Raw genomic sequence first — 23,701 nt, 5'->3', positions numbered from 1 at the left:
ATGACCTCCTTAGACGCACGCTGATGCAGGGTCCTTATTAATCACATCCTCAAAGGTTGGCTCAAAACTCTTCAATGGAGTTAATGAATGCACACAATGCTATGTACAGTTTTTTTTTCTGTCGCATACATAGAAATATAATGTCATCACATTAATAGAACAGTGCTATATAGGAGCCAAGGGCTTCACTCTATATTCCCGCGTTTTTTACACACTTCATCGACGCTACTGTCATTTATCTTTCACCACCACTGCACTATATCATACTACATTTATATCACTTCTCCCCATCTATTATTTCGATTTCGGCTCTTTTCCTTCTCTATTCTGCGAAGTATCCTTTAATTCGTGGTCGGTTTCACTTGGAGGTTGTCTTTCTCATGTTTGGCCACCCACCTATCGAGACAGTGTGCCGCGACCCGCATAGCGTTCGTTATTACAATACCTTCCAACTATAATTCTCGCCACAAACCCATGGAACATAATCCATCTGGAACTATTTCCATTTGTGATTCTTGAATGCTTAGTACAAAAAGTGCAAATACTATGATAATAACAACAATGTATATGTAAACCAGAATGTAACCTTTTGAGGTTTCCGTATGCCACGGCAATCAACGCAAAATAACTGACCATGTCCCCAGAGGGCCGCCCATACAAAACTTGGTGTTTGCAAAGATGTCCCGGACGAGTCGCCCACAATCAGCCATCGAGAAGAAAACCGAGCATACGGAGAACTGGATGCACAAACCATCTGACTCTTCCATTTGAGGTTCTTAAATGTCTACAGGTTTTTGACTTCAATTTCGCGGTCACAAAAGGAACTTAATTTTGGTCGATATGTAAAAAATAATTGAGAAGGCTGTCATAGGCTGAGGATGGCGGTTCATCTTGGTCAAAGCAATGAGAGAGTAAACTTCGCTAGCTGAGATATTCTGCAAATTCGTACAGTTTGCTACAAGGTGCTACTACAATTTTAGCTAGACCGGATACGTATCGTTTTCTGTACTATTATGTCGATATGGAAAGGAAGTCATCCATGTCCTCATGTCCATCGATAGACAATCGGGCTACCGTCTCTGTTGCCGATCAACCGACGTTCTTTAAAACTATTCCATCCTGCGAAACAGGATACCGCCCTGGAGAGATATACGGACGGCCAGGATATCTACCGCGTCCCAATCTCTGGTTGTCATCCAGGATTTGTCCCATCATTCAGGAGGCAATTACCTCCCAAGACCTCGGATAGGCATATGGATCACCGACAGACCTAACGACCTTGTCCGACCTCCAATCTCCACTGGCAGTATGTCTTCATGCTCCTTCTGCTTGCCATTGCAGCTAAGCGATTGCCGCCTTCCTTCGCATTGTTAAAGTCATAAACATTACATAGGCCCAATTTGTAACTATGTAAATTTAATTTGAGGCCATGTTGTCCATCGCCGAATAAACTTCATGTAGAAATAATGTCTTCAAATGCATAAAAATTGCTCCGGATACTCGTCGCGTGTGCATTTGTGGTTAGTGCCTAAAGACTCGCAGACTAAACAAAGCTATCCCGAATCAATACGATTAAAGTCGACTGAAATATATGGTGAGATCTCCAGCTTCTGAGTCCATTACCTGCAAGCAAGCATAACTTCAATTATCTCGCGAGCTTACTGAGTTATATTTAACAGCCAACCGTCCAAAGTCGTAGCTGGCAGAACGATTGCACTCGTTCTACTCAGCAAGAGATGGCTCTCTTATAAGATATTAAACCCTACTATCTGCTATATTCAATTTTAGTTTTCCAAGAATATGGTTATCACATAGGTCATCATAGAAAAAGAAAACTAAAATCAAAAAGTATTTATGTTAAGCATCACAGAAATTGATCTCTGTTACTGAAGTCGACACTAATCGTTTCAAAGAAAAGGAAACATCTCCTGGATTCATGCTTGTGGCAGATAGCGTATACCATCTTCGTTTTAATAAGTTTTGTACGTGTAAACAACTTAAAAAGGCCTGGCCATATAATATAGAGCTTAGAGCATCTCCTTTTCGCCTCTAGGTTATTAGACAAGCTGTACTTGTATGCGAGGTATACTGTCGTTATTTTTTGGAGTAAAAAATGTAATGCTGAAAAGGATACAGGAAAGCATCCATTGCAAAATGTATCGTGAGCCTAATAATGACTCAAAATACAGTAGGTGTATGTGAAAAGTGATCCCTATGAGTATACGACGCAGGAGGACGGAAAGCCATAAAATATATAGACCAAAAGGGCTTGAAACGATCGAGAAACAAGAACGGAAAATTTTGAGGCTGCATTGACAGTACAACTTTGTCTTGCGTAATCGCAGAGCAAACGCTTTTCTTCCTTTTTCATCTCTATTCATCACAATGGATAGCGGCAGCTTGAATTTGTCTTCCTTCATCGAGCTCTTCTCTGCCGTACTGGTCTCGTGGGGGATAGCACTGTAGCCTCCACTTTTGCTATTGCTTTTCAAGAAGACATGGAAAATAACTCAGAAAGAACGAGAACAAGATACATGCAAGATGATTACAAGCATACGCTATGAGACTAATCTGCTGTTTTGCAGTCATTTGCAAAGACCGCGGCGGAAGTGGCCATAAGTCAAAAAGGAACAAGAAGTGCAGATTGTTCGAGCATGAAAGAGGTTAGTATAATTATTGTAGGTTTTGTACACATTGATAATAAACAAAAATGAACCAGTCGGACGAAAAAGGAGGCGGACTGAAGGGGGAAGAAGCAGGAAAAAATTGAAAGAAATGAACAGAACAAGAACCCGAATGCAAAACCATGTCCCAGTTGTGGCTCGACGAACCATTCGAGATCATCTTCCAAGGATTGCCCTTATCATGGACCCAACATGAAGGAACTTGTCGAACAACGCTTTGGCGGGAGTGTCGAACGTTTCATCCGAACAGTACCTCTTCTGGATGTTGTTCGTGACGAATACAGTGAAGAACTATTGCAAGGTATTCAAAACTTGTCACAATTCATGCGAAACGTCGTCATCAGAGTCATGCTATTCGTGGATATCTATATCGTCCAGCATCCTCATAGCAGCATCCCCACTTACGTGTTCTCACAGCAGTTCTTTTACTCAATGGCTCAGCTTGTCCTTGGGCAAGAAATTAAGAATGATAATCCAAACTTGCCTGACGACTTACTGGATTCTTAGAATTCAGTCAAGACACAGTATCCTGCGCTCCTTTACCCCGTGAACAACTTCAAATACTATGCTCAGACACTTGCATCCGCCTGCAACGTCATAAAGGACGCTTACACCAATATTATCGTGGAGTACTTCCAATCCAGGGTTGAGAAATATGTTATTTTCAAGTGACAAAAGTTCGTACCAGTACGCATTTTACGACCGTCATCAGGCATCCTTCACATCTTGCTTATTTAATGATGTTTTTATGTAGGAAATGCAAAAAAAATATGGCATCAAAAATTGCAAATAATTATATGTGATCCTTGCCGGTGGTAATCCCGTGATGCCACGATATCTTTTACCATGCTCCATTGAAATTGGCAATGCGATACAAGAGATTTGGATGGAATTGATGCCATACATGCCACGGCCGTGTACTACCGAAGAAATGGCTGCAAAACATGGCAATTTCATACACGCGCTACATTACATTCTACAGCAGTATCATGACGAGCATCAACAGACGCCGCATGTCCAAGAGAAATCAAATACGCGCACTTTACCCCGTCTATTTTCCTTGGTCCCTCTGCCTTCTCGAAACTGGAGATTTATCGAATATCAATGCAGAAACACTGGCTGGGCTGCTGAAAATGCCCGTTCCACGCACAGATAATCAGCGTCTGACGGTTTTCCAAACTGTTTTCAATCTTGACAAATACCGCTTTTTCAAGTAAGTTATATTAAGCCAACAGTCGACGGTGATAGAGTTCTTACAAAGGTACTAGGGACGAAGGCTGCATGTTCACTAATCAGATCACAACAAATGGCTAGCAGACTTCTTTTCACTGTGCGAGAAGGAAGAAAGAAAGGGCAATCGAATTGGAACTGGACGATTTTAGCATTAATGAGATCTCATCATATTCCCGTCCTTGTGCACTTGACCCTGGTCGGCGAGATGTCTTCAATGCGTCCTACGGGTGTGGGTCAGAAGTCCACGAAGTAAGAAAATGCTCAACAGCAGAGTACTACGGTATGACGGGGTCAAAACGAAGAAACAGATGCTAAGCAAGGAGAAACGGCGACTTCGCATTGAATATATCGAATCAAACTTTCCATTGGGAAGACCTCCAACGCAGAAATATTTCTTCATTATGTCAGCTATTATCATGGTTAAAGTTACTGAGAGAGAATAATTAACAAATATGTCATGCTTGCCTATCGCGAACTCTCAATAACATGATTACGGACGACGGTGTCAAGCACCATGGGATCCAAGTCTGCAAAAGCTGTGGGACCCTATCGAACCGAAACACCAATGCATCCAAAAACATGTTCTACATTGCGATGTGCATTTGGTCACGTAACGAGTGGCCTACACCTTTCGTCCAAGCGAATATCACCACCGCGAATGTGGGACCCTAACGGGTTTACATCTCTACGTAGGTCCATTTAATTGCCTACAGTTTACAATATATTGATAAATATTTCGTTTAGTTATCGGTAAGTCACGACTCACACATCCAATGTCGAAGTTTCACTCATTGAGAGATCATTTGCGTTATTTGAGGTGCCCGCATCGCCTCGTAAGCAAGTTTGGGCTAAATGGCAAGTGTGCACGAACTCTAATTTTAGGAGAATGTTGATTAATTTGTTCTCCAAGGTCCAAATTTGATTCGAGTGCGATGCAAAATTGATGCTCCAAACGCAAATTGGTTCCGGAAAAAACAGTAGCACAAAAAGAGATTGACGTCACCTTTAATACAACTTGAAAGTCTGGTCGCGCGTATCGTGCCACAGTGCTCTTCTCCGTGATCAACATGAGTGACAACTACTTGCGCAGCAACTCGCCCGGCAGTTGGACTTTATGCCTTTATCGAATCGTGCAAGCAATGCCATCCAGATCGTGACCCCATCCAGCTTGCAAAAATTGAGCTGACTAGCATCATCGCGAAGTCAACTGTTAAATCCAAGCTGAAAAATGCCGAGCGACTTCTTACCGAACTTCTCAAACTCCAGGTCAATACCATTCCTTTTTTGAAAATGTCTCTTGTCAGTAACTATACTCATAGTTATACTCATAATTAGGCACCGAACAAAAGCGACACCAGCAACCAAGAAACGTCTGCACGGATCGATCAGATCAACAATAACTGCCAGCTAGTCTTTGGTGGAAATATTGGATGCCTGCATTTTGAACAACATCATGCTGAAGAAGGCTCAGGCATTCAGGGGTGGGGGAGGAACGACACTACTGTGGTTGAAAAAAGCAAGGCGTCAGCTGAAACAACCCGTGTGCCAGAAGAATACTCAGACGTTGAGGATGAGGTACGGAATTATTGATCGTTGTCTTCAGTGAGTTGCTCTAATCAAATTCCCTTATCCCAGGGCGGATTGGATGAAGGTCATGATGATAGTTGCCAGTATCAACACCAGAAAGCGCGATACCGCCCACCCCCACAAACCTCACTCGTCGTCATCTACCTCGCCAACTTGGAAAGGGCAAGTCTAAAATGTAGCACGAAAATGTTCTTTTTCCCATTCTCAATTTAATTTAGAAAACTACAGAAAAGTTATCACCTGCTTGAAGAGGAGATCGAGAAGACGCGATCTAAGCTACGGCGGCTCGAAGAAAAGCGTGATACAGTGCTTCCAACAAGCAATGTCGCGGACAGTCAAAATTGATGTCGTTCGCTGGTCAAAATCAATTTCGCGTTTTCAGAAATGGAAGTCATATTTTTAGAAACCATGTCGCGTGCTTTTGAAAACGATGTCGTATCACCATGATTTCTTGGCATTCAAAAAGTATAAATGAAAGACCTTCTCTTCTTCTGGGTATGTTTTCAATTCTTTACAATTTTTTTTATTCGAAGATGGGCATGGAAATGTCGTTGATGAGAAAGGCGGTCCTGAGCCTACGGAATACATCGTTGATCAGGATGAATTTGTTGTTGAGACACTTGCGACTCATAGTGAATGTTTGGGAAATGCGACCTCTAGTGAATCTTCACCGGCTTACTCAATGTTGATGGAAAAGCGAAAAGATGAAGATATACCTATGAAGGAGGCCAACATAAAGCCTGATTATGTGCGCTCTACCATTCAGGATAAGGTTCGATTTTTCGATCTGAAGATTGAGAAGTGTATGAGCGCATCAGCTGCAGCGAAGCAGTTGGGAATTCATATTCGAACTGCACAGAAACGGGCTAAGAAGTACAACATGTGTCCTGATAGCATTTTTGAGACTTGTAAACAAGTTGGTCGTAAGTGTATCTTGAGCGAAGAGCATAAAACGGCTGTTATCAACTTCATTGATGCCAATTGCTCTGCTGCTGTCGTTGAAGTGATTGAGCATTTATTGAACAGATTCAATGATCTTAGAGTTTCACGTAGCACGGTTTATAATTTCATGAGAAGCGAATGCAATCTTTCGCTGAAGAAAGCTGACTTTCATTCTATCGAAAGAAACAGTCTAATAAAGATTGAGGAGCGATGCAATTGGGTTCGTAAATGGGAAAATACAGACATGAAGTTTCTGACGAATTGCGTGTTTCTTGACGAGTCTGCTTTTGATATCAACATGAAACGGTCAAGAGCTTGGTCCAAAAAAAGGTACGCGTGCTATTGTTACTCGACCTACAACGAGAGCAAACACAACGTCTATATTGGGCGCTATCTCTGCCGCAGGTCTAATTGCGGTTGGTGTAAAAAAGCCAAGACCTGCGAAGAAGAGAAAGGCCGGAGGATACATAAGCTCCGGAACTGTAACAGGTCACTATATCAGCTTCTTAAAAATGACTCTAAATGAAATGGACAAACATCCGCATATGAAAGGTCATTATATAGTTATGGACAATGCACCCATTCGTACGCATGAAAATGTTGCTAAGTATATCGAATACCGAGGATATAAATGCGTATATCTTCCTACGTATTCGCCTGAGCTTAACCCAATAGAACAATTCTGGGCACTGGCAAAAAGCAAGGTGAAGCGCCATAGGTTTTTGCAAGAAGATACCTTATCAAAGAGAATTACGGAAGCCTGCAAAAGTGTGGAGAAAAATCACTTCGAAGGTTTTGTTTCGCATTCTTACAAATGCTGGGACAAATGCCGAAGTAAAGAGCCCATGTAAGAGTCTGCAAACTTCATCAGACCCATAATACAGTGATAAGAACCGGGGTAAGTAAATAACAGATTGGTAGGTGAGATGTTGATAAGTAATCGAAAATAACGCGGGAGTCGTTGAGATCGTTTTTTATTCTTCGAGATGAAGATGGGGCTTGATTGTGCCTATTACATCTCGGATATAACTTATCAACGTGGCTTATAATAAAACCTTTTCACTAACTAAGCTCCGCACTAATTGCAATTCAATATAGCTTCAGCAACGCCTCTGTTTTAATGTCAGACACGACAATAGACAAACTATGCATTGTAGGCCACAGGGAAGTATTATAAGTAAACAACGAGGCATTCGCAGTTGATCATTCTGCAAAGTGTTTTGGTAAGCATCTCGATGAAGGTTACGGAATCTTCCTGTAAAATGAAAACAAATGCTTAACAAAACGCTTAACAAAATGCTTAACAAAATGCTCAACAAAATGCTTAACAAATCTCCCTTTCCTCTGTTTTTTCGTTTTTGTTAGGATCTTGAAAATTCAACGGATTCAAGGAATGTTTTGGCCAAATAGTGAAATATGTGGATCGAACAGCTCTTTTTATTTTGACTTGATTATTTAATTCTGTCGATATTTCACATGGCATGATCGTTTGCAATCCTGGGATGATGAAAAGATATGATTGAAGGCGGAAGAGCTGATTGTTGGGCGGTGGCGCATGGGCATTGACGGACGGACTGATCGGTTGCAGATGCGATTGAAGGCATCAAGTACACGCAAAGCGCGAGGCATATCCATAATGAGCTTCGTTCAATCATCCAAGCAACTAGGAATCGTGATTATTTCCGGTTCATACATGATATACAAACCCGTGGCTGGCAAAACCAAAATATAGAACGTAACTGTTCTTCCAATTATCTGCAAGCCAAGGACACCTTCCATGTTTTGTACATCAAGCGCGTTCTTGCAAAATATAGCAATGCGGAGAAGATCATGGCAAATCAGGTAGTTGTTTTCGCCTTGAGCGGCCGATTTTGCTTCTCCATATCCATGGTTCGACATCCATGTCATCCCATGCAAGCTGGTTATGCAGATATCAGGACGCTTCGCGGATAAATCTTCATGTTGCCGAGCCTCCAAAGTTATTTCGTTGGTCCATCGTAAATATATGCCCTCGTCCGGATCGTCGAATAATCCACATAGAAATGGATCAATTTTCCGCAATACGCACGGGGGGAAGCTTTCGGTCCAATTCAATGATGCTTTTTTTGAATTTGTATTCATTTGTGACAAGATCCAAATCCAAAAGGCGTGCAATCGCTTTATCCCGATTGATTGTCCCCATGGTAAGATTTTGAATAATGCTGATCATGCTGGTAGACGCCTTCATTGACATGGGAAGTTTCTTAATGCCATACATTGTCTCAATACTATCGATGGTTGCCTTGAGATCGTGTTTGCTGAAATACGGTGACAAATCTTCCGGATATTGATTTCGTGACAAGAGCAGAATGTGGCTGGCTGCCATGGCGCAGTGGATGTGATTTCGAGTAACAGTTTCCATTTATGTTGACATAGAGAGAGTTGCAGCTTGTAAAACGCCATTGTCGCATCGAAGTTTTGATCAAGAGATGATCATCGTTATCAAGAGGCAAAACCGATAGGCATGACGGATCTAACAGTTCACTTTCCACGATATTGCTTAAGCGTCGTTTGCTAGACTGGTTTTGGCTGTTGTGACTTTGTCGCTGTCCTGTGGCTAGTTCTTCTTGCGATTGTGTCTATGGGAGGCGTTGTGATTGTTCTGGCATAGTTTCTGAATGGCTGGCATAATAATGGGTCTTCGACTCGTCGATTTCTTTACAATGAGTGGTGCAAGCAGGACAACCAAATGCTTCTCAATGGCGTCGTGCGAGTTGGTTATCTTAACATAGGTGTACTCATCGTTAACATTGTCTGACTCCGGTTGCGCGATATGGCAATTGTATTTTGTGCTTTGGCATGTGTTGTCGAAGCAACTGAGGAGAACTGTACACCTTTTGATATTCAAAGCATTGGTGTATAATAGCCACAAGTTTTGTTTTACTTGCCATAGCAACCAGTAAACAGTTTGATAAAAAAAGGAGCAAAATAAACTCTTTTTTTGTCGCCAAACGAGCCAATGAAAGTGTGAGGCATATTTTTGTCCTACCGAGCGCAGCGAAGGTGCCAAGGGCTAACTGTCCGAAGGAGGAAGCGAGGAATAGAATTGTTATCTGCCGTTTGCGGCGTGGCGTATCTTTATTTATATATGATTAATTTTTCTTTCTTACCTTATCATTTCTTTCTGGCCTTCGGGCTTTTTTTGAAAGTAAAATGAAAATGAAAATATGCTGCAGTGGATGGTATGTGTAAGGTTCAATCAGATTTTAGAAAGACAGTGCAAGTTGCACTTTGCATCAATGATAATCTCTTGTTTACGTAATTAACACTGCCTTTCTCTCGGAAGGCCAAATGGCGGCGATGAAGGAACTGATTGCAGAATAGTCAGTCCTCAAACGTGGTTCAAGTGCATCGTGGGATAAAGCAAATGCTCATTCTGATTCATTTCCTTCAACCCCGTCTTCATGCGACATAGCATATGCGAGATGCGCAGTTAAACACATCAACTTTGACTCCAATCTCGCCACTTTGGTTTCTAGCCATGATTATGTTTCAATGGGCCTGTTATTACCACCGTAACATTCATGGTGGTCGCAAGCATACACGGGATACAAGGAAATTCCCTCCCTCCCTCGAAACAGCTCAGACGCAGTACACTACACATTTAAAACCAAATCAGATGACAGATGCTGGGGTTGCTGTGACAAGTGTTGCTTTCCATAGTGATCTCGTTTGCGCAGATGCATCTTGGCAAAAGGCAAGATAAATTAAGTACGAAGAGAACTATAGTGCTTGTACCTGCTCATTGAAGTATGCTTGATAAGCCGTGAAATAAACGGGTCATTCCATTGCTTTGCTGATATATTAATGAAACCAAAGATGCGTTGTGTGCGATAAAGGGTATCCTGTTAATTGTGAGACACTGCATCATGGTCACCACTTGCTGGAACGACCGCATGCAATGGCATATTTCAACTAATTAGGAACTTGCCCACTGGGTACCACTATAGATTACTCGCATAGACAACCAACGCTGGATACGACATTCGCTAACCTTTGGGACATGGCTTAATCAGTCGGAGAGAACATAAAATATATACTTGTTTCCTTGATGTTGGCTTTTGACTCGAGTTCATGGGTCGACCCATATATTGCTATGGCTGATTTAGATTCCCCTAGCCGACCCGATTCGGGGAGTGCGGCTCATATTTATGAAGATGACCCAGTCAACTGTAGCACGACTCAGGCTCATATTACTGTTCCATTTTCGCCGAGCCTGACCAAATTGTGCTTCCAGCACTGTATATATGAGAAGTAAAAGTAGCTTGTTTGAATGGCCCAACTCTGGCTTGTATGGCCCACTTTCAGCTTTAGTGGCCCACTTTGTAGTCATCCTTCCAACACTGTATATCTTTTGTTTTCTAAAATAGGAAGTAACAGGAAAAAGCAAATAACATACTTACCTGTTTGCATGTTGTTGGCTAGTATTGAAGCCATACAACATTACATATTTTCTCTATTACGGCATTTATCCCAGCAATTATGTGAATGAGAAACAAAACCGTGGAAATTGCTCAATGTTATGCTATTACAAGCATCACTAATCCGGGTCGATAAAGCCTCTTTTTCCAGAAATCTATGGCGCTTAACTTTGCTTTTAGCGACAGACCAGAACTGCTTAATTGGGTTCAGTTCAGGAGAATATGAAGGTAGATAAGCATATCGATATCCTCGAGACGTGATATACTTTGCAATATCTTCAGACTTGTGTATTAGAGCATTATCCATGACCAGGTAGTGACCTTTCATTTGCGGGTATTTGTTCATTTCATCCGAAGTGTCTTTCAAAAAGCTAATATAGTGTCCCGTTACAGTACCAGTGCTCAAATATCCAGATCCTGTCCAGCCTTTCCCTTCTTACTAGGTTTGGGTATTCTCAAGCTAACTTTAATTAACCCTGAAGCAGAGATAGCATCCAATATAGTCGTGGTCTTCGCTCTCGTGCTTGGCACGGTAACAACAGCAGGATTACCTTTCTTAGACCAAGCCCTCGTACGTTTCATATTGATATGAAACGAAGATTCATCAAGAAACACACAGTTGGTCAAGAAGTCCATGTCAGTTTACTCTCACTTGCGAACCCAATCATGTCGTTCCTGAATCTTTTCTGGGCAATTTCTCTCCACAGACTGGAACTCTGCTTGTTTTACGGAAAGGTTACACTCTGTCCTCATGAAATTATAAACAGTGCTATGGGTGACTTTAAGACTATCGAACTGGTGCATTAAATGCTCAGTCACTTCTGCGACAACAGCGGAGGGATTACCATCAATAAAATCAATAACGACCTTTACGTGTTCCTCAGTCAGAATACGTCTACGACGTTTCTTTTTACCGCTCTCAAAGATGCTATCGGGACGCTCCTCATATTGTTTGACCCATCTCTGGGCTGTGCCAGCGTGAATACCCAATTGTTTCGCTGCAGCAGAAGCACTCATACACTTCTCAATCTTCAGTTTAAAGAATCTGGCCTTGTCTTGAGGAGTGTAAGAAGTATAACGTTTTTCAGTCACTTCCCTCATATGAGAATCCTCATCTCTAGGCTTATCTACTTGCATCGCGTTAGCTCGAGATTTCTCCGCAGGCTTCTTTTGCAAATAGTCAGTATGAGAACTAATCGTCTCAAGAGCAAATTGTTCCTGGTCAACGATGTAGTTCATGGGCTCAGGTCTACCGTTCTCATCCACAGCATTTCCTTGTCCATCTTCGTATAAAAATTGTGCAATCATGTTTGAAATGGTAAAGTAGTGAAAAAGGAGAACCGTGAGGGAATACAATGGCGGGAATACATACCCAGAAATGCCAAGATTTCTCTGCGACAAATCTTTTCTCAGTAAGCGACATTTGATTCCTAAGCAGGCCACATCTATTTTGAAAAATGCGACAGGTACTTTTGAAACTGCGACATTGATTTTCAAAGCCTGCGACACTACTTTTTAAGAATACTGTAGGTGGCACGACAGTTGGAGGTATCTGCGTGGCCGGTATGTCTGGCAGATCTTGCCTGTTGAAGGACGGAAGCGGTGGACGGACGTGATATTCGCCATGCAAGCGAGCGACCAGGAAAAGATGCTTGCAGGCACGACCATTGCTGCGGAATGCATCACACATGCAGTGGCTGAGGTGCAACCCATCAGCTTGAATCTGTAAGAAAACGCGAGATAAGCAGATGGATACGATATGACGACGAGACCAGCATCATCAATCGGCTATATGTACTTACTTGATATCGAGCATCCACGTTACCTTCTTGAAAAGAGGCAACTTTGAAGGAGGCGTCGTTGATCTTGACTACAGCGGATTCTAGTCGCGCTGCAGGGAACTGCCCCGCCTTGATCTCTTGCGCGCGGAACAGTTGCTCTTGTGGGCTCATGCGCCCGATGTTAACAGTGCGCGTAGGGATGTTCCATTGCATATCCCGTTCAACAGCGTGAACTAAGACATGCAATAAGAAGTCCAAGCGCTAGTTTCTTCGGCGATCGAGATAATTTGTCTTCAGTTGGTTGTGCCAACTCTCGACGAAATTATTCGTTTCCATGTTCCTGTACATGCTTGGTTGGTAGCAGCGTGCCCAGTGAACATGCTTGCCGTTATTGAGCCACTGCCGCTGGAAGTAGTCCCGAATCCTCGATGTGATGCCCACTTCGACTGAAACTGCTCGAGCCTCTGGTCGAATTGGACGGGGTCCTCTTCATACATTAGCCCGTGCAAATCGAAGCAAAGATGCTTTCTAACGGTTCCGGAATCGCTATCGGCTCCCGAGACTTTCACTTTGGCATTAATTTGCTGCGATCAGGCACGTTGGACATGCCAGGTGCGGTATTGGATCGAGACAGCGTTACCGAAGACATGCTCTAGAGCATTACCTTCAGACAGGCTGACATCGATTGTTATCTTTGCCGGGATCAGCCTGCGGTCGCGTAGCTCATACAACCATTCTTTCAGAGGTTCTGCAGAATGGTCATTTGTAAAAAGGTAGGCTACTGGTATACCGCTACCCGTCCATTGCTCTCTGACGACAACTGTATAAGAATGCCGTTTGAGTACGGGCCAATGTCATGGGTCGCATCTATTCCCCAGGCTTGAGGATCCTTGAGGAGGCTGTGCTGCCAAAAGGCGTACTTACCCAGACCGAGACCCTGACACACATCTCATATGGTGAGCCCTTCTTGCTGCAAGCTTTCCAGAGCCTTCTTAACCGAAATCAAGTCGTCCTGCTCGCGACGTATTTGCTGCATGGTGAGCTTGTACTTCAAGTTGTTCTTGTCGCCGGCGTGGATGTTGGCTGCTCTTGAAGTTGCAGGCTCATCGGCATGCTTTTCTTGCAAGTACTCCCGGATTTTGGCCGCGGGGTAGTTCTTCTGCAGCTCTTCCGCGATCTCAGCTGTCAGATCCTCAGGACATGGCAAATGCTGCACGTCCTCGATGGTTCCAGGTCTATGATTCTGGTGCTAGTTCACAAACTTAAAGGTGCATTGCTCCGGGGTCTCCATGAAGCAAGCCACCGTTAGCTTCGCTGGGCATCCAACTTTCTTTGACGCATTCTGGTTCGGTCTGGCCTCTCCAGAGGCACCGCCGGTGCTGTCCCTAGCTTAGCCAGTTGCCTTCGCGCAATGGCAAACATAGCGCTTTCGCCACAGAGTCTTGGCAACGCGCCGTCTCTTTTGACGATTGCTATCGGTACCATCGGCTTTTTATAATCAGAATAGAGATAAGCATATTGAAAGGGCCGCAGATAAATGTTGCTTTGAAGTCACTCACTATTCTTACTTTCAGCAGGAGCAGCAGAGATCTCGCGGGTTTTGGTTTCATCCTTGACGGGAGTCCTTGTAAATCCAGGAGAAACCCTTTTTAAGCCCTTCTTGGAAGAACTTGTGCAAATCCTGCACGAAGGTGGTCACGCTCTCCAAACGTTCACGAGGGACAGAGGAGGAAGACTGGGTAGTGGCGTTGTTCATGGTAACGCGTCGGAAAGAAGTACAGTAAACGGGAGAAAGAAGGAAAAGTATAAAAACTTTCTCGTCGAAGACTTCTCCCCGTTCACTAGTGTAACTCGTTTTCCAACAAGTTACAATATACTCGAGCAAGTTCCATACAGTCTCCACACTCTCATTCCAGCAAAGCTCTCGTGCATCTTGTCAGTTTCCTCATGACCTCCATTCCTCCCATCAGCTTATGAATTGTAGTACACGCCCAAGCCAAGCCAATTCCACAGCGAGCGTCATTGCAATTGCTAGCTTGTGTCTCCATGAGTGTCATCTCGCGGATCTGGCAGTGCCAGTGCAAACGTGGAACGTAGATGAGCAGTGTGAGTACGTTGATTCCAAAATTGGTTTCGTTTATTCGAGATGCAAGTTCAGAGATTGAGGGTTGGGTTGTAATGACAGTGAAAAGATTGAGGCAAGGTCGTAAGGAATTCTGCGTACTGGTTGCTGTGAGTTTCTTTTAGAAAGCTAGTGCAGTTACGGTTGCAACACATTCATACTTCTTATTTCTTGTTCAAAGTCATTACGCGTCTTGATTCAGCAATTGTTCAACACAGGCTAACAGTGAGCATTGGGAGCAGGTCACTAGTGTAATTGCAGCGTCATTTGCTTGGTGCCCTGGAGATAAAGCGCTAATGAGCACGTTCAAGAATGCAATGAGCAAAAAAAGGCTGAGGAACAAGTCTGAATTTTACAAGGGGGCAGTGTAAAAAACGTCTGGCAGCCTGCCTCCTCCTTAGGCGGGACTTAAAAACTTTGGGGGGCACTCGTTAAAAAGGGTGCAAAATAACGACTTTCCGATCGCCTTGGGGCATGGAGAGAACTCCACCGATACAAGATAGGCGTAAAATACCACATTTAAGCCAGATTAACGCCCAAATCCGTTTAGGGCAAACATGTGGACAGTTTTGGCAGCTCGTGTAGCTATGGCAGAATTGCATACATACGGCCAACGACTTCAGAATAGAAACGGCGGTGGCTCAGTGTCGCGGGACCAGAGCCGATTCTAAATTGCTGGGATACGTAAACGGCATGCAACAGAATTAAGGCTCCGACTACGCGCCTGCCTACTCCCAGTCCCATTTGTCTTGTCCGTAGCCCAAGCGAGCCAAAGCAAGCACGGATGATTGAAAGTGTATGCACGTATTTTATGCCAAATTCTAAAGGCGGAAGCATTTATTTTGCACAACCTGCAAACGGCTATAATACCTTCACAAATCCGTCAGCACCGTAATGTGAGCCAAGTATGTGAGTACGGATGCTTTCCCAGCAACAGACAAATTCATTCCGCGCTTACTATCCCGCGCATTGTATTGAATGGCCATGTTTGTAATGCTAATACGCGTTTACTGCACATACAGATTGCACAATACTTGCATACATGTTTATGCAGCGAATTGTAAATAATGAAAGGCGGGGCCCTAGCCTTTACTGTCCTCTTAGAAACATTGTTCTTGACACATAATTCAAAAAGCGGCCGAATTGACTCTTGTACAATACGGTGCTTACTTGTTTAAAGTCCGACCATCGTAGGTGGAGTCGAAAAGTTTTAGAATACATCGAGACACAAAAGAAACAAACTGGAGCTACGCTAATTTTTGGAAAAGGTGTATATTTCTCGGATTTACGCCTATCACATTTCTTCCCCTCCTAAAACAGGATGACGCTTGGTCAGAGTATGGGACCGGTTGGTCTACGGACAGCCAGTTCAAAATATGCAGACAAATAAACAGCTATTTTGCTTTTTCTTTTCTCGAATGGAAAGCGTCAGAACACGTAAACAATTTCTATTTAGCAGGGTATACGTACGATCCACATTCTCGACTTCCTTCCAAACCGTTATACGCTTCCTAAATGTCGATTGAATATCCTTTGCTCTGCTCTAAATCTTCTTGAATCAAAAGGCAAGCAGCCTCAGGAACCAGGACTTCTTGAAGAAATAGTTCAGGCGTCTGGGGCTTAGAAGCTGCTAGCTGCATGGGTGAAAAGCGGATCCTCTGTAAAGAGAAACATGCAAACAAGTACTTCGTATATTACTGATAGAACAACGCATGCCGTAATATCCAGTCTATTTTAATTATAATTTAAGACATTGAAGCACCAACATAAATGCGATTTGCGAGCTACTTACCAGATGTCTCTCGAAACAATTAACCATCATAGGCTTATTGGCATTTCTCTTCAGTTCTTCATGGGCTTGCAAGGATATAAGCCTAAATCTGCTCGATCGTCTTTTTCGTATTATATGTTCCAACCTTGGCTTGAAACTTTGTAACGCTGTGGTATTTTCTCGAAATCGATATCTTTTGGATAACCTCGAGTCTGATCCAAAGTAACCCATCGCTGGTACATTGCATGTATGCGGCAGAAATCCCTCTCCCCTTCCTGAGATATCGGCCTTCAGATGCGCATCTTTCTATAATCAATTCTGGATGACGAGCTTTTTTTAGTCCTTGCTTTTCCCTTTGTTCGTATTCCACATCCATCTTTCTTTTCTTGTTTCGCGCTTCTTCAAAAAGTTTTTGTAGCGGTAACTTCAATGATTTGAGACAGTGAGAACATTCTGTAAGCTGCCAGCATCTTATCGTACTATTTCTTATTCTTTTTATTATATTTCAAATACGGACATCCTTCATATCCTTATCCATATGTCTTATTCTTTTTCTTTCTACCATACTTCTTTGCATCGTGGATCACATGTGAAATCTTGCGTCACCTAGATGGTATAATTGTCACTATGAAAACTGTCATTATTACCTTTGTAACTATTTCAATTGTTGTCTCTATGACAATTGTCTCTATTGCAAATATCATCAATACTTTTGTAGCTCCAAGAAAATATGAATACTGGAAGCTGAAATCAATAAATGACAATCAGAACTTGATCATCTTCGAAATACTTTTCTTGTTTTATTATCTTCTTTCCTCTAAAAGGCTTCTTTTTGCCTACATTGCTTTTTCTTTAAACAGCCCTTTAGCTTACCTTTCTACTTTCACTCAACCTCGTCGTGATCGAGATGGAAACCATCGATTCGATCGATTCAGCTAGAGGATTGTAGTTCAGTATCTTATGAGCAGTATTGTATATGGAGTTCCATGGTACGATCTTGATTACCTTCCATCCTCTCGAGCACATTGAGATCTAGATCTTGAACGGTGTTACTTGCTATGCTGGACTCTTCGTTTGCTTCTCCATGATCATTCGTTTGCAATATATATACCCTTGTTAAGTTTCGTTGACTCGATCTTTCTGTACGTGAGCTAACTTCAGTCAGCAAACAGTAGATGATCGAGTAACAATTACCTGCTAGCATTTCTCGATTAATCACATCAAATGGTGATTCGATATGTTTGACCTCTGTTTGATTTTGCGCCGTACATTGGTTCAAGTCTTTGTCTCGGGGGCCAACCCTTCTATAATCTGTACAAAACTGTATTATTTGGAGCGATTGGTTGTCCAGCTGAAGGCAGAATTATGTAGCCTTTGACATTTTCGTTGTAGTTCTGGATATGCCGTAAGAGCTCGTTGAATGTCTTTTCGGGACCTGAATAACCAATCGCTTCGAAAACGTTGATGATATAGTGATTTTTTCCTAAAAGCGATCAGCATCCGTGTTGCCGCCCACGCAGATGAGTCTCCTGTTGTCGAATATGCAATGCAGCGATAACTACAGTGACCCTCAGCGATAACATTTCCAAAATTTTCAAAATCCTTGGGCATGAAGTGAGGTGAGTTTCCTAGCAGCTGTCAAGCATTCTGTAATTGTGAGCATTGTTGGATAGATTTGCATTGACCCGATTTCTTTCGACTTGAGTTCCGGCTTCTGTGAGTTTATGACATCTTTTTGCCTCCTTTTTTAGCTTGAATTTCGATCGTCACGCAGCAGCGGCTTGCGTTTCGTACTAGCACGCCGTCCTTTCGTTTTTGTTTCGGAAGGGCGTGGGACGTTGTAGGATTCTTGTACATTAAGAGCTTGCCTGATCTGATCACTGATTGGCCAAGGCTACAGTAACCGCGATATCGCAAACATCTCAAAGTTAGCAAGTCTACATAAGCCGCATCCGCTGTCAAGCCCGACCAGACGCTGCAGTATCGAAAGAAGGACGACCATCGATGGTTTCGGACAAGTTAGTGCGCCATATCATCCGTGAAGTCACATCCGGACCACAGGAAACCACTGTTGAGGTGCATTACAGCTTGCCGCAGGACTACAAAACCAAATTCGGCGTTGAAACTGTCGGTAATGTGCTCCGTCAGAGTGGTATGAACGGTGCAGCCAAGATCCAGAAACCCGAACTTTCTCGTAGGCACATGAAGGCGCGACTGCGGTTCGTCAAAAAGTACCGTTACTACACCGCAGAGGACTGGAAACGAGTTATCTGGTCAGACGAAACGAAGAGAAATCGGTGCGGATCGGATGGCCGAAAGTGGTGCTGAAAAACCCGGGGAAGAGACGTCACAGAACCGCGAACCGTTCAAGGTACTATCAAGCATGGAGGCGGTAACATCATGATTTGGGGCTGCATGCTGTATAACGGTCCCGATACATGTGTAAGATAGACGGTGGCATGGATAAACACCTGTACATCGAAATTCTTGAAGATCACTTGCAGAAATCGGCGGAGTTCTACGGCAGGGATCTCGATGACATGGTGTTTCCACATGATAACCATCCAAAACACAAAGCTAAGGTAGTTCAAGCTTGGCTAAAAGAACGGAATATCGAAGTATTAGACTGGCCGGCCCAATCCCCGGATCTAAACCCGATTGAACATTTGCGGGTTGAGCTAAAAGGCGCGTCAGTGACTACAATGAAATGCCGAAGTCCATGGCAGACCTCTGGGAGTGAGTTTAGACGGTGTGGGAGAAAATACCACAGGCAACATGGCAGTCCCTTGAAGAAAGCATGGCCAACAGAATTGAACCAGTAATAAAAGCTAAAGGAGGATATACAAAGTAGTAAATAAAATTTTGGACCCGCACAAAAAACTGTCCCAATCGGGATCGAATCTTTGACCGCTCGTATTTCATTCCAGAATCGCTGTACAGAGCTCTTCTTTTTCCTAAAGATAGCACATCGATCGGGCTATCGAACGATATATAATGGCATAGGTTTACATTACAGCAGGACGGAGTATTTACTTGGAGAAGTCAAATGCTCAAATCATTGGGACAGATTTTTGAGTCACTGTATAATTTAGATACATCGAATAGCAAGCATATTCTATCTCTATCTTTCTATTATCAATATCCATCTCTATTGTATCTTTTATCCAATATATTCTATTATCCTTCCTTAGCTTGCAAGACCCTGAACTCTGTCCTTTGAATCCAAATACCAAAAAGGACACGAGGCTACACGGATTCATCTGAAAAGAAACCATCTGGCTCCAATTCATCTGAACAAAAACCATTTGGCTCGAATTCATCTGGAAGAAAACCACTTGGCACGAAACCATTTGAATTCGTAGCTTTTTATGGAGGTCATCCTTGTCCTCATGTCCATCGATAGACATTCGGGCTACCGTCTCTGTTGCCGATCAACCGACGTTCTTTAAAAGTATTCCATCCTGCGAAACAGGATACCGCCCTGGAGAGATATACGGACGGCCAGGATATCTACCGCATCCCAATCTCTGGTTGTCATCCAGGATTTGTCTCATCATTCAGGAAGCAATTATCTCCCAAGACGTTGGATAGTCATATAGATCACCGACAGACAAAAAGATGTCCGAAATTATAACGACCTTGTCTGTCCTTTATTGGTTAATGTAGAATTTGCGAAAAGTATAAAGGGCGAGAGTCGCAAGCGAATAAAGACAGATCTTTCGCAACTTAGGGAGGCGGTCCAAGTTTAGTTGGAGTTGGAGCTGGGGCTCCAAATGGGGAAGGATTCTTTGGGTGGAGGCATTGGGATGGTCGAGCATGGATTACCGAGTGCCTCCATCCAAAATGTGGGGGTTCATCCAAAAAGATGGCCCAGTGGATTTTTAAAAACAAAGCCATATGGAGCACATCCACGAACCTTTGTTCTTATCCGACTAGATGGCTACTGGATTTCCCACGAGCTCCACCACAGGACTTGACCATCCCTATAAGAACAGAAAACCAAGATATGTTTTTCTTCTGCTAAAGAGTCAGGGAGAACAAATATATCCAAATTTATACTACTGGCCAAATCAGAGAAGAGAAAACAAATAAGACTAATAAGTTTTTAGAAACTGGAAAAGTCCCATCGAGAATGCCAATGGCCAGGTAGGCGTGGACAACCTCGACGCATCCGTGCGTGCTCCTAAGCTGTCCCACTTAGAGCCCTACCCGCAACGCCAAAGGTGACAAGACGGTGACGATCAAGCCCGACATTGTTCACGCCGACGATGTTAACGAGTGGAAGTTTGTATATATTGGTTTTATACGTTGCATCGATAACCAGAACTTCTGATAAGCGATGAGCACCCTGTATGCAGTTATCGTGAGTGAAAAAGAAAGATGTTACGTGACTCTTGTTGTCAACATCGTATGCGATGTGGTATCCAGCTGATCCAGTTTGATGATTAATTTTCGCATATCTTTGGAGTCACTGTATGTCAGCCCATCAAAACGTCGACGAATATTGGAGATATCCTTTGCGATAATCTGGATGTCAGGATGACGAGTGCTGATAGTATCGACGATAGCGTAGTTAGTAGCATTTTGTTGGACAAGCTGTAAAGGAAGTTCTAAGGAGGTCATCTAGAACCACTTGTATGATGTTCCTCCGGTTGAAGTCCGCGCTCCCCGAGGCTACGCAGGTTTTTGAGAATATGGGGTGGTCGCTTGAAGTACGGACACATAGAATTTTCTGAATCTTTCTGGATGGCAGATAGTTATTGTATCAAGATCGGTCGAGCGACCACCCCATATTCTCAAAAACCTGCGTAGCCTCGGGGAGCGCGGACTTCAACCGGAGGAACATCATAGATGTGGTTCTAGATGACCTCCCAACTATCCGTCGGTCATTTTTCAATGGGCTGCATAAGTCGAAAGAGACATCGCAAATGGATGAGTCATTATCAAGATAGTTGAGAGACTCTAAATATGGTATATCTTCAAATTTTTTTACCTTTTTAAATTTATTTTTAAAATCATGAATCCCAACCTCCTCCATATAGTTTTATGTCGTATAAAGGACAATATTGAATTTTTATTTTGAATCTTTATCAATAACCATCATATTTTCAAAGTCTTCGCTGATATTATCTATAACAGTGTTTTTATTTTTATCTTCTTTTTTATGATTACCACTATATACATGTTCAAACTTTTTACCATTTTCTAATTTTATTGAGATATGTATTATATTATTCTTTTTTAATTTGAAATCTACATCTATAATATTATAAATATACTTATTTCTATTGGAAAGTTTTGATGGAACAAATGATCTTTTTATATCTTTCATAAAAGCTTTATCTAAAAATGGATTATCTTCCATCATATAATTATATTGAGTGGAATTTTATTACAATTTAACAAATTCAATTTTTAATCTTCTAGAAACTTTGTCCATAAATTATACTCTATATCTTTTACGCCACTGATATTCTCTTAAATATAATACTAAATCTTTCTTTGTTCAACATCGTGGAGTTATACTTTGTTTCAATCCATTCCATGTACCTTCTATAGTATTTGTATGTACACCTGTTTCTGGATTTTTAAAATGTTTTTTATGGTTTACAGTTCGATGTCTATATCCAATATTCTTTAAATTACTATACCTTTTCCATCTATCAGTATATATAGTAGTTCCTTTTTTAACATACCTTTCAATAATCTTATCTATACTAATAGCATCTCTGGTTTCAATTGGAACAAGAAGTATTATTTTATCTTCATTTTTTGTTTTATTTTTCAAGTTACTTCTTTCAATACCTCCAATTACCCAATCACCTTCAACTCTATAACTTCTGTTATTTTTTCTTTTAGCTATTATTTTTTCATCAATTTCAACTGTTTTGCTCCTTCCACCTAATTTTCTACTTGTATGAAAATAAACTTTATCTTTTAAATAATTTCTGAATAGTCTATTATCCGATGTTATTGTATTCCTACTTTATTGTGAAGTAGCAGCAATACTACTACATGGTATTTTTAATATAAAATAGTTTAGAATGTGTAATTAAATATTTAATGTTAGCTTCCTTCTAGAAAATATAGTTCCTCGCAATACAGAAAATACTTTACGACATACATAGTTTTTACATCTATATATTTTACCACTGAAATATAATTTAGTATCTGTATCAAATATTGGATATTCTTCTAATTTATTTATATAATTATCTTCAATAAGTATAGTTATGCTTTTTGTTCATCGTTAAACAACTCTTTTAAAGTTGTATAAGGTTCAATGAACATATATTTAAGGATATTTATATATGTATATATAAATTCAGTTTTTTTTTTCATTTAAAGTAATTAAGTTTTAATTTTGAATTTGTCAGTTATCTTGGGATACATCCCAAATGGATGGTTATTCTCGTTATGCACCTTCTCCAGGACCCATTGCCTATCCGGTTTTCTACGCTTTATGTTTAAATTGATAGAAGTAGTCGCAGTCGTTCTTGATTGTATCCCCTTAACGCGCGTTCTATCCTTCACTTTCCTCTTTCGCCTCCTTTTTTCGTTAGTTGCTGTGGCCTTTTCATTGGCCCTTCTATCCCTGTAGCCACCGTAATGCTTGCATGTCATAATCAATATTCCTCTCTCTCTTTTGCTGCTGTGGGTAACCATAGCGAGTTAGAGACGTTGATCGCCTTCCCCATTGCAACGATGAAGTTTCGGGCATCGTGCAGGCTGGGGAATGCCATGCCTAACTGCACATTGTAATTGTTGATGTCGTTATCGGTGCTCATAATGCTACTGCTTCCGTTATTGTTTTTGCTTTTCTTCGACTATATGCTCGCGTCTAGTCGTGTTTTCGTTAAAGTGTACCTTGGCTTTATTTGGGGCTCGTCTATTTGCACCACCCCTCTCGCACCACCCCAGTCACGCTCGGAGTCAATCCAAGAGAGGATAAAAGGGTGGTGTGGGGAAAAAGGATGAAGGCAAAGAACGCATTCAAATAAGCGGCGGTGATGTAAAATCGCATCTACATTCACAGATGCTTGGTTTGCTTTCATGTTGAGTATGGACACTGTATCGATTATGAAGTAAATTAAGAAGTACTTACAACTGTGATGTAGGCT

The 23,701-nt window shown here is 42.0% G+C and overlaps 10 protein-coding genes across 10 annotated transcripts; 4 read left to right on the top strand and 6 right to left on the bottom strand.

The window, feature by feature from the left end:
• Positions 1-2,876: 2,876 nt before the first annotated feature.
• VTP01DRAFT_3525 (uncharacterized protein) lies at positions 2,877-3,191 on the top strand (the record flags this gene model as incomplete). The annotated part of the gene is made up of 1 exon (XM_069382106.1): positions 2,877-3,191. One exon carries the CDS (start codon positions 2,877-2,879, stop codon positions 3,189-3,191), a length of 315 nt encoding a protein of 104 aa, XP_069236267.1.
• A 437-nt stretch (positions 3,192-3,628) lies between these two features.
• On the top strand, positions 3,629-3,998 carry VTP01DRAFT_3524 (uncharacterized protein; the record flags this gene model as incomplete). Its single annotated transcript, XM_069382105.1, has 2 exons — positions 3,629-3,897; positions 3,953-3,998. The coding sequence occupies 2 exons, from the start codon at positions 3,629-3,631 to the stop codon at positions 3,996-3,998; spliced, it is 315 nt and encodes a 104-aa protein (XP_069236266.1).
• Positions 3,999-4,431: 433 nt separating this feature from the next.
• Positions 4,432-6,640, top strand: VTP01DRAFT_3523 (uncharacterized protein; the record flags this gene model as incomplete). The annotated part of the gene is made up of 7 exons (XM_069382104.1): positions 4,432-4,606; positions 4,662-4,667; positions 5,008-5,183; positions 5,253-5,492; positions 5,553-5,679; positions 6,038-6,553; positions 6,630-6,640. 7 exons carry the CDS (start codon positions 4,432-4,434, stop codon positions 6,638-6,640), a joined length of 1,251 nt encoding a protein of 416 aa, XP_069236265.1.
• Positions 6,641-8,493: 1,853 nt separating this feature from the next.
• VTP01DRAFT_3522 (uncharacterized protein) lies at positions 8,494-8,847 on the bottom strand (the record flags this gene model as incomplete). Its single annotated transcript, XM_069382103.1, has 1 exon — positions 8,494-8,847. The coding sequence occupies one exon, from the start codon at positions 8,845-8,847 to the stop codon at positions 8,494-8,496; it is 354 nt and encodes a 117-aa protein (XP_069236264.1).
• Positions 8,848-10,965: 2,118 nt separating this feature from the next.
• On the bottom strand, positions 10,966-12,214 carry VTP01DRAFT_3521 (uncharacterized protein; the record flags this gene model as incomplete). The annotated part of the gene is made up of 3 exons (XM_069382102.1): positions 10,966-11,010; positions 11,076-11,277; positions 11,559-12,214. 3 exons carry the CDS (start codon positions 12,212-12,214, stop codon positions 10,966-10,968), a joined length of 903 nt encoding a protein of 300 aa, XP_069236263.1.
• Positions 12,215-12,336: 122 nt separating this feature from the next.
• Positions 12,337-14,443, bottom strand: VTP01DRAFT_3520 (uncharacterized protein; the record flags this gene model as incomplete). The annotated part of the gene is made up of 9 exons (XM_069382101.1): positions 12,337-12,351; positions 12,414-12,629; positions 12,709-12,920; positions 13,034-13,255; positions 13,328-13,507; positions 13,612-13,624; positions 13,685-13,930; positions 13,991-14,076; positions 14,305-14,443. 9 exons carry the CDS (start codon positions 14,441-14,443, stop codon positions 12,337-12,339), a joined length of 1,329 nt encoding a protein of 442 aa, XP_069236262.1.
• Positions 14,444-14,594: 151 nt separating this feature from the next.
• VTP01DRAFT_3519 (uncharacterized protein) lies at positions 14,595-15,553 on the bottom strand (the record flags this gene model as incomplete). The annotated part of the gene is made up of 3 exons (XM_069382099.1): positions 14,595-14,917; positions 14,971-15,001; positions 15,542-15,553. 3 exons carry the CDS (start codon positions 15,551-15,553, stop codon positions 14,595-14,597), a joined length of 366 nt encoding a protein of 121 aa, XP_069236261.1.
• Positions 15,554-16,320: 767 nt separating this feature from the next.
• VTP01DRAFT_3518 (uncharacterized protein) lies at positions 16,321-16,822 on the bottom strand (the record flags this gene model as incomplete). Its single annotated transcript, XM_069382098.1, has 3 exons — positions 16,321-16,467; positions 16,602-16,666; positions 16,726-16,822. 3 exons carry the CDS (start codon positions 16,820-16,822, stop codon positions 16,321-16,323), a joined length of 309 nt encoding a protein of 102 aa, XP_069236260.1.
• A 1,762-nt stretch (positions 16,823-18,584) lies between these two features.
• VTP01DRAFT_3517 (uncharacterized protein) lies at positions 18,585-19,402 on the top strand (the record flags this gene model as incomplete). Its single annotated transcript, XM_069382097.1, has 3 exons — positions 18,585-18,853; positions 18,900-18,951; positions 19,028-19,402. The coding sequence occupies 3 exons, from the start codon at positions 18,585-18,587 to the stop codon at positions 19,400-19,402; spliced, it is 696 nt and encodes a 231-aa protein (XP_069236259.1).
• A 1,561-nt stretch (positions 19,403-20,963) lies between these two features.
• Positions 20,964-21,203, bottom strand: VTP01DRAFT_3516 (uncharacterized protein; the record flags this gene model as incomplete). The annotated part of the gene is made up of 1 exon (XM_069382096.1): positions 20,964-21,203. One exon carries the CDS (start codon positions 21,201-21,203, stop codon positions 20,964-20,966), a length of 240 nt encoding a protein of 79 aa, XP_069236258.1.
• Positions 21,204-23,701: the final 2,498 nt, after the last annotated feature.

This window comes from Rhizomucor pusillus (assembly GCF_041956525.1).
Source record: "Rhizomucor pusillus strain CBS 183.67 unplaced genomic scaffold VTP01scaffold_17, whole genome shotgun sequence".
Classification (NCBI taxonomy): domain Eukaryota; kingdom Fungi; phylum Mucoromycota; class Mucoromycetes; order Mucorales; family Lichtheimiaceae; genus Rhizomucor; species Rhizomucor pusillus.
Note: the sequence above shows the minus strand (reverse complement) of the source record. Positions and strands in the feature narration are given on the sequence as shown.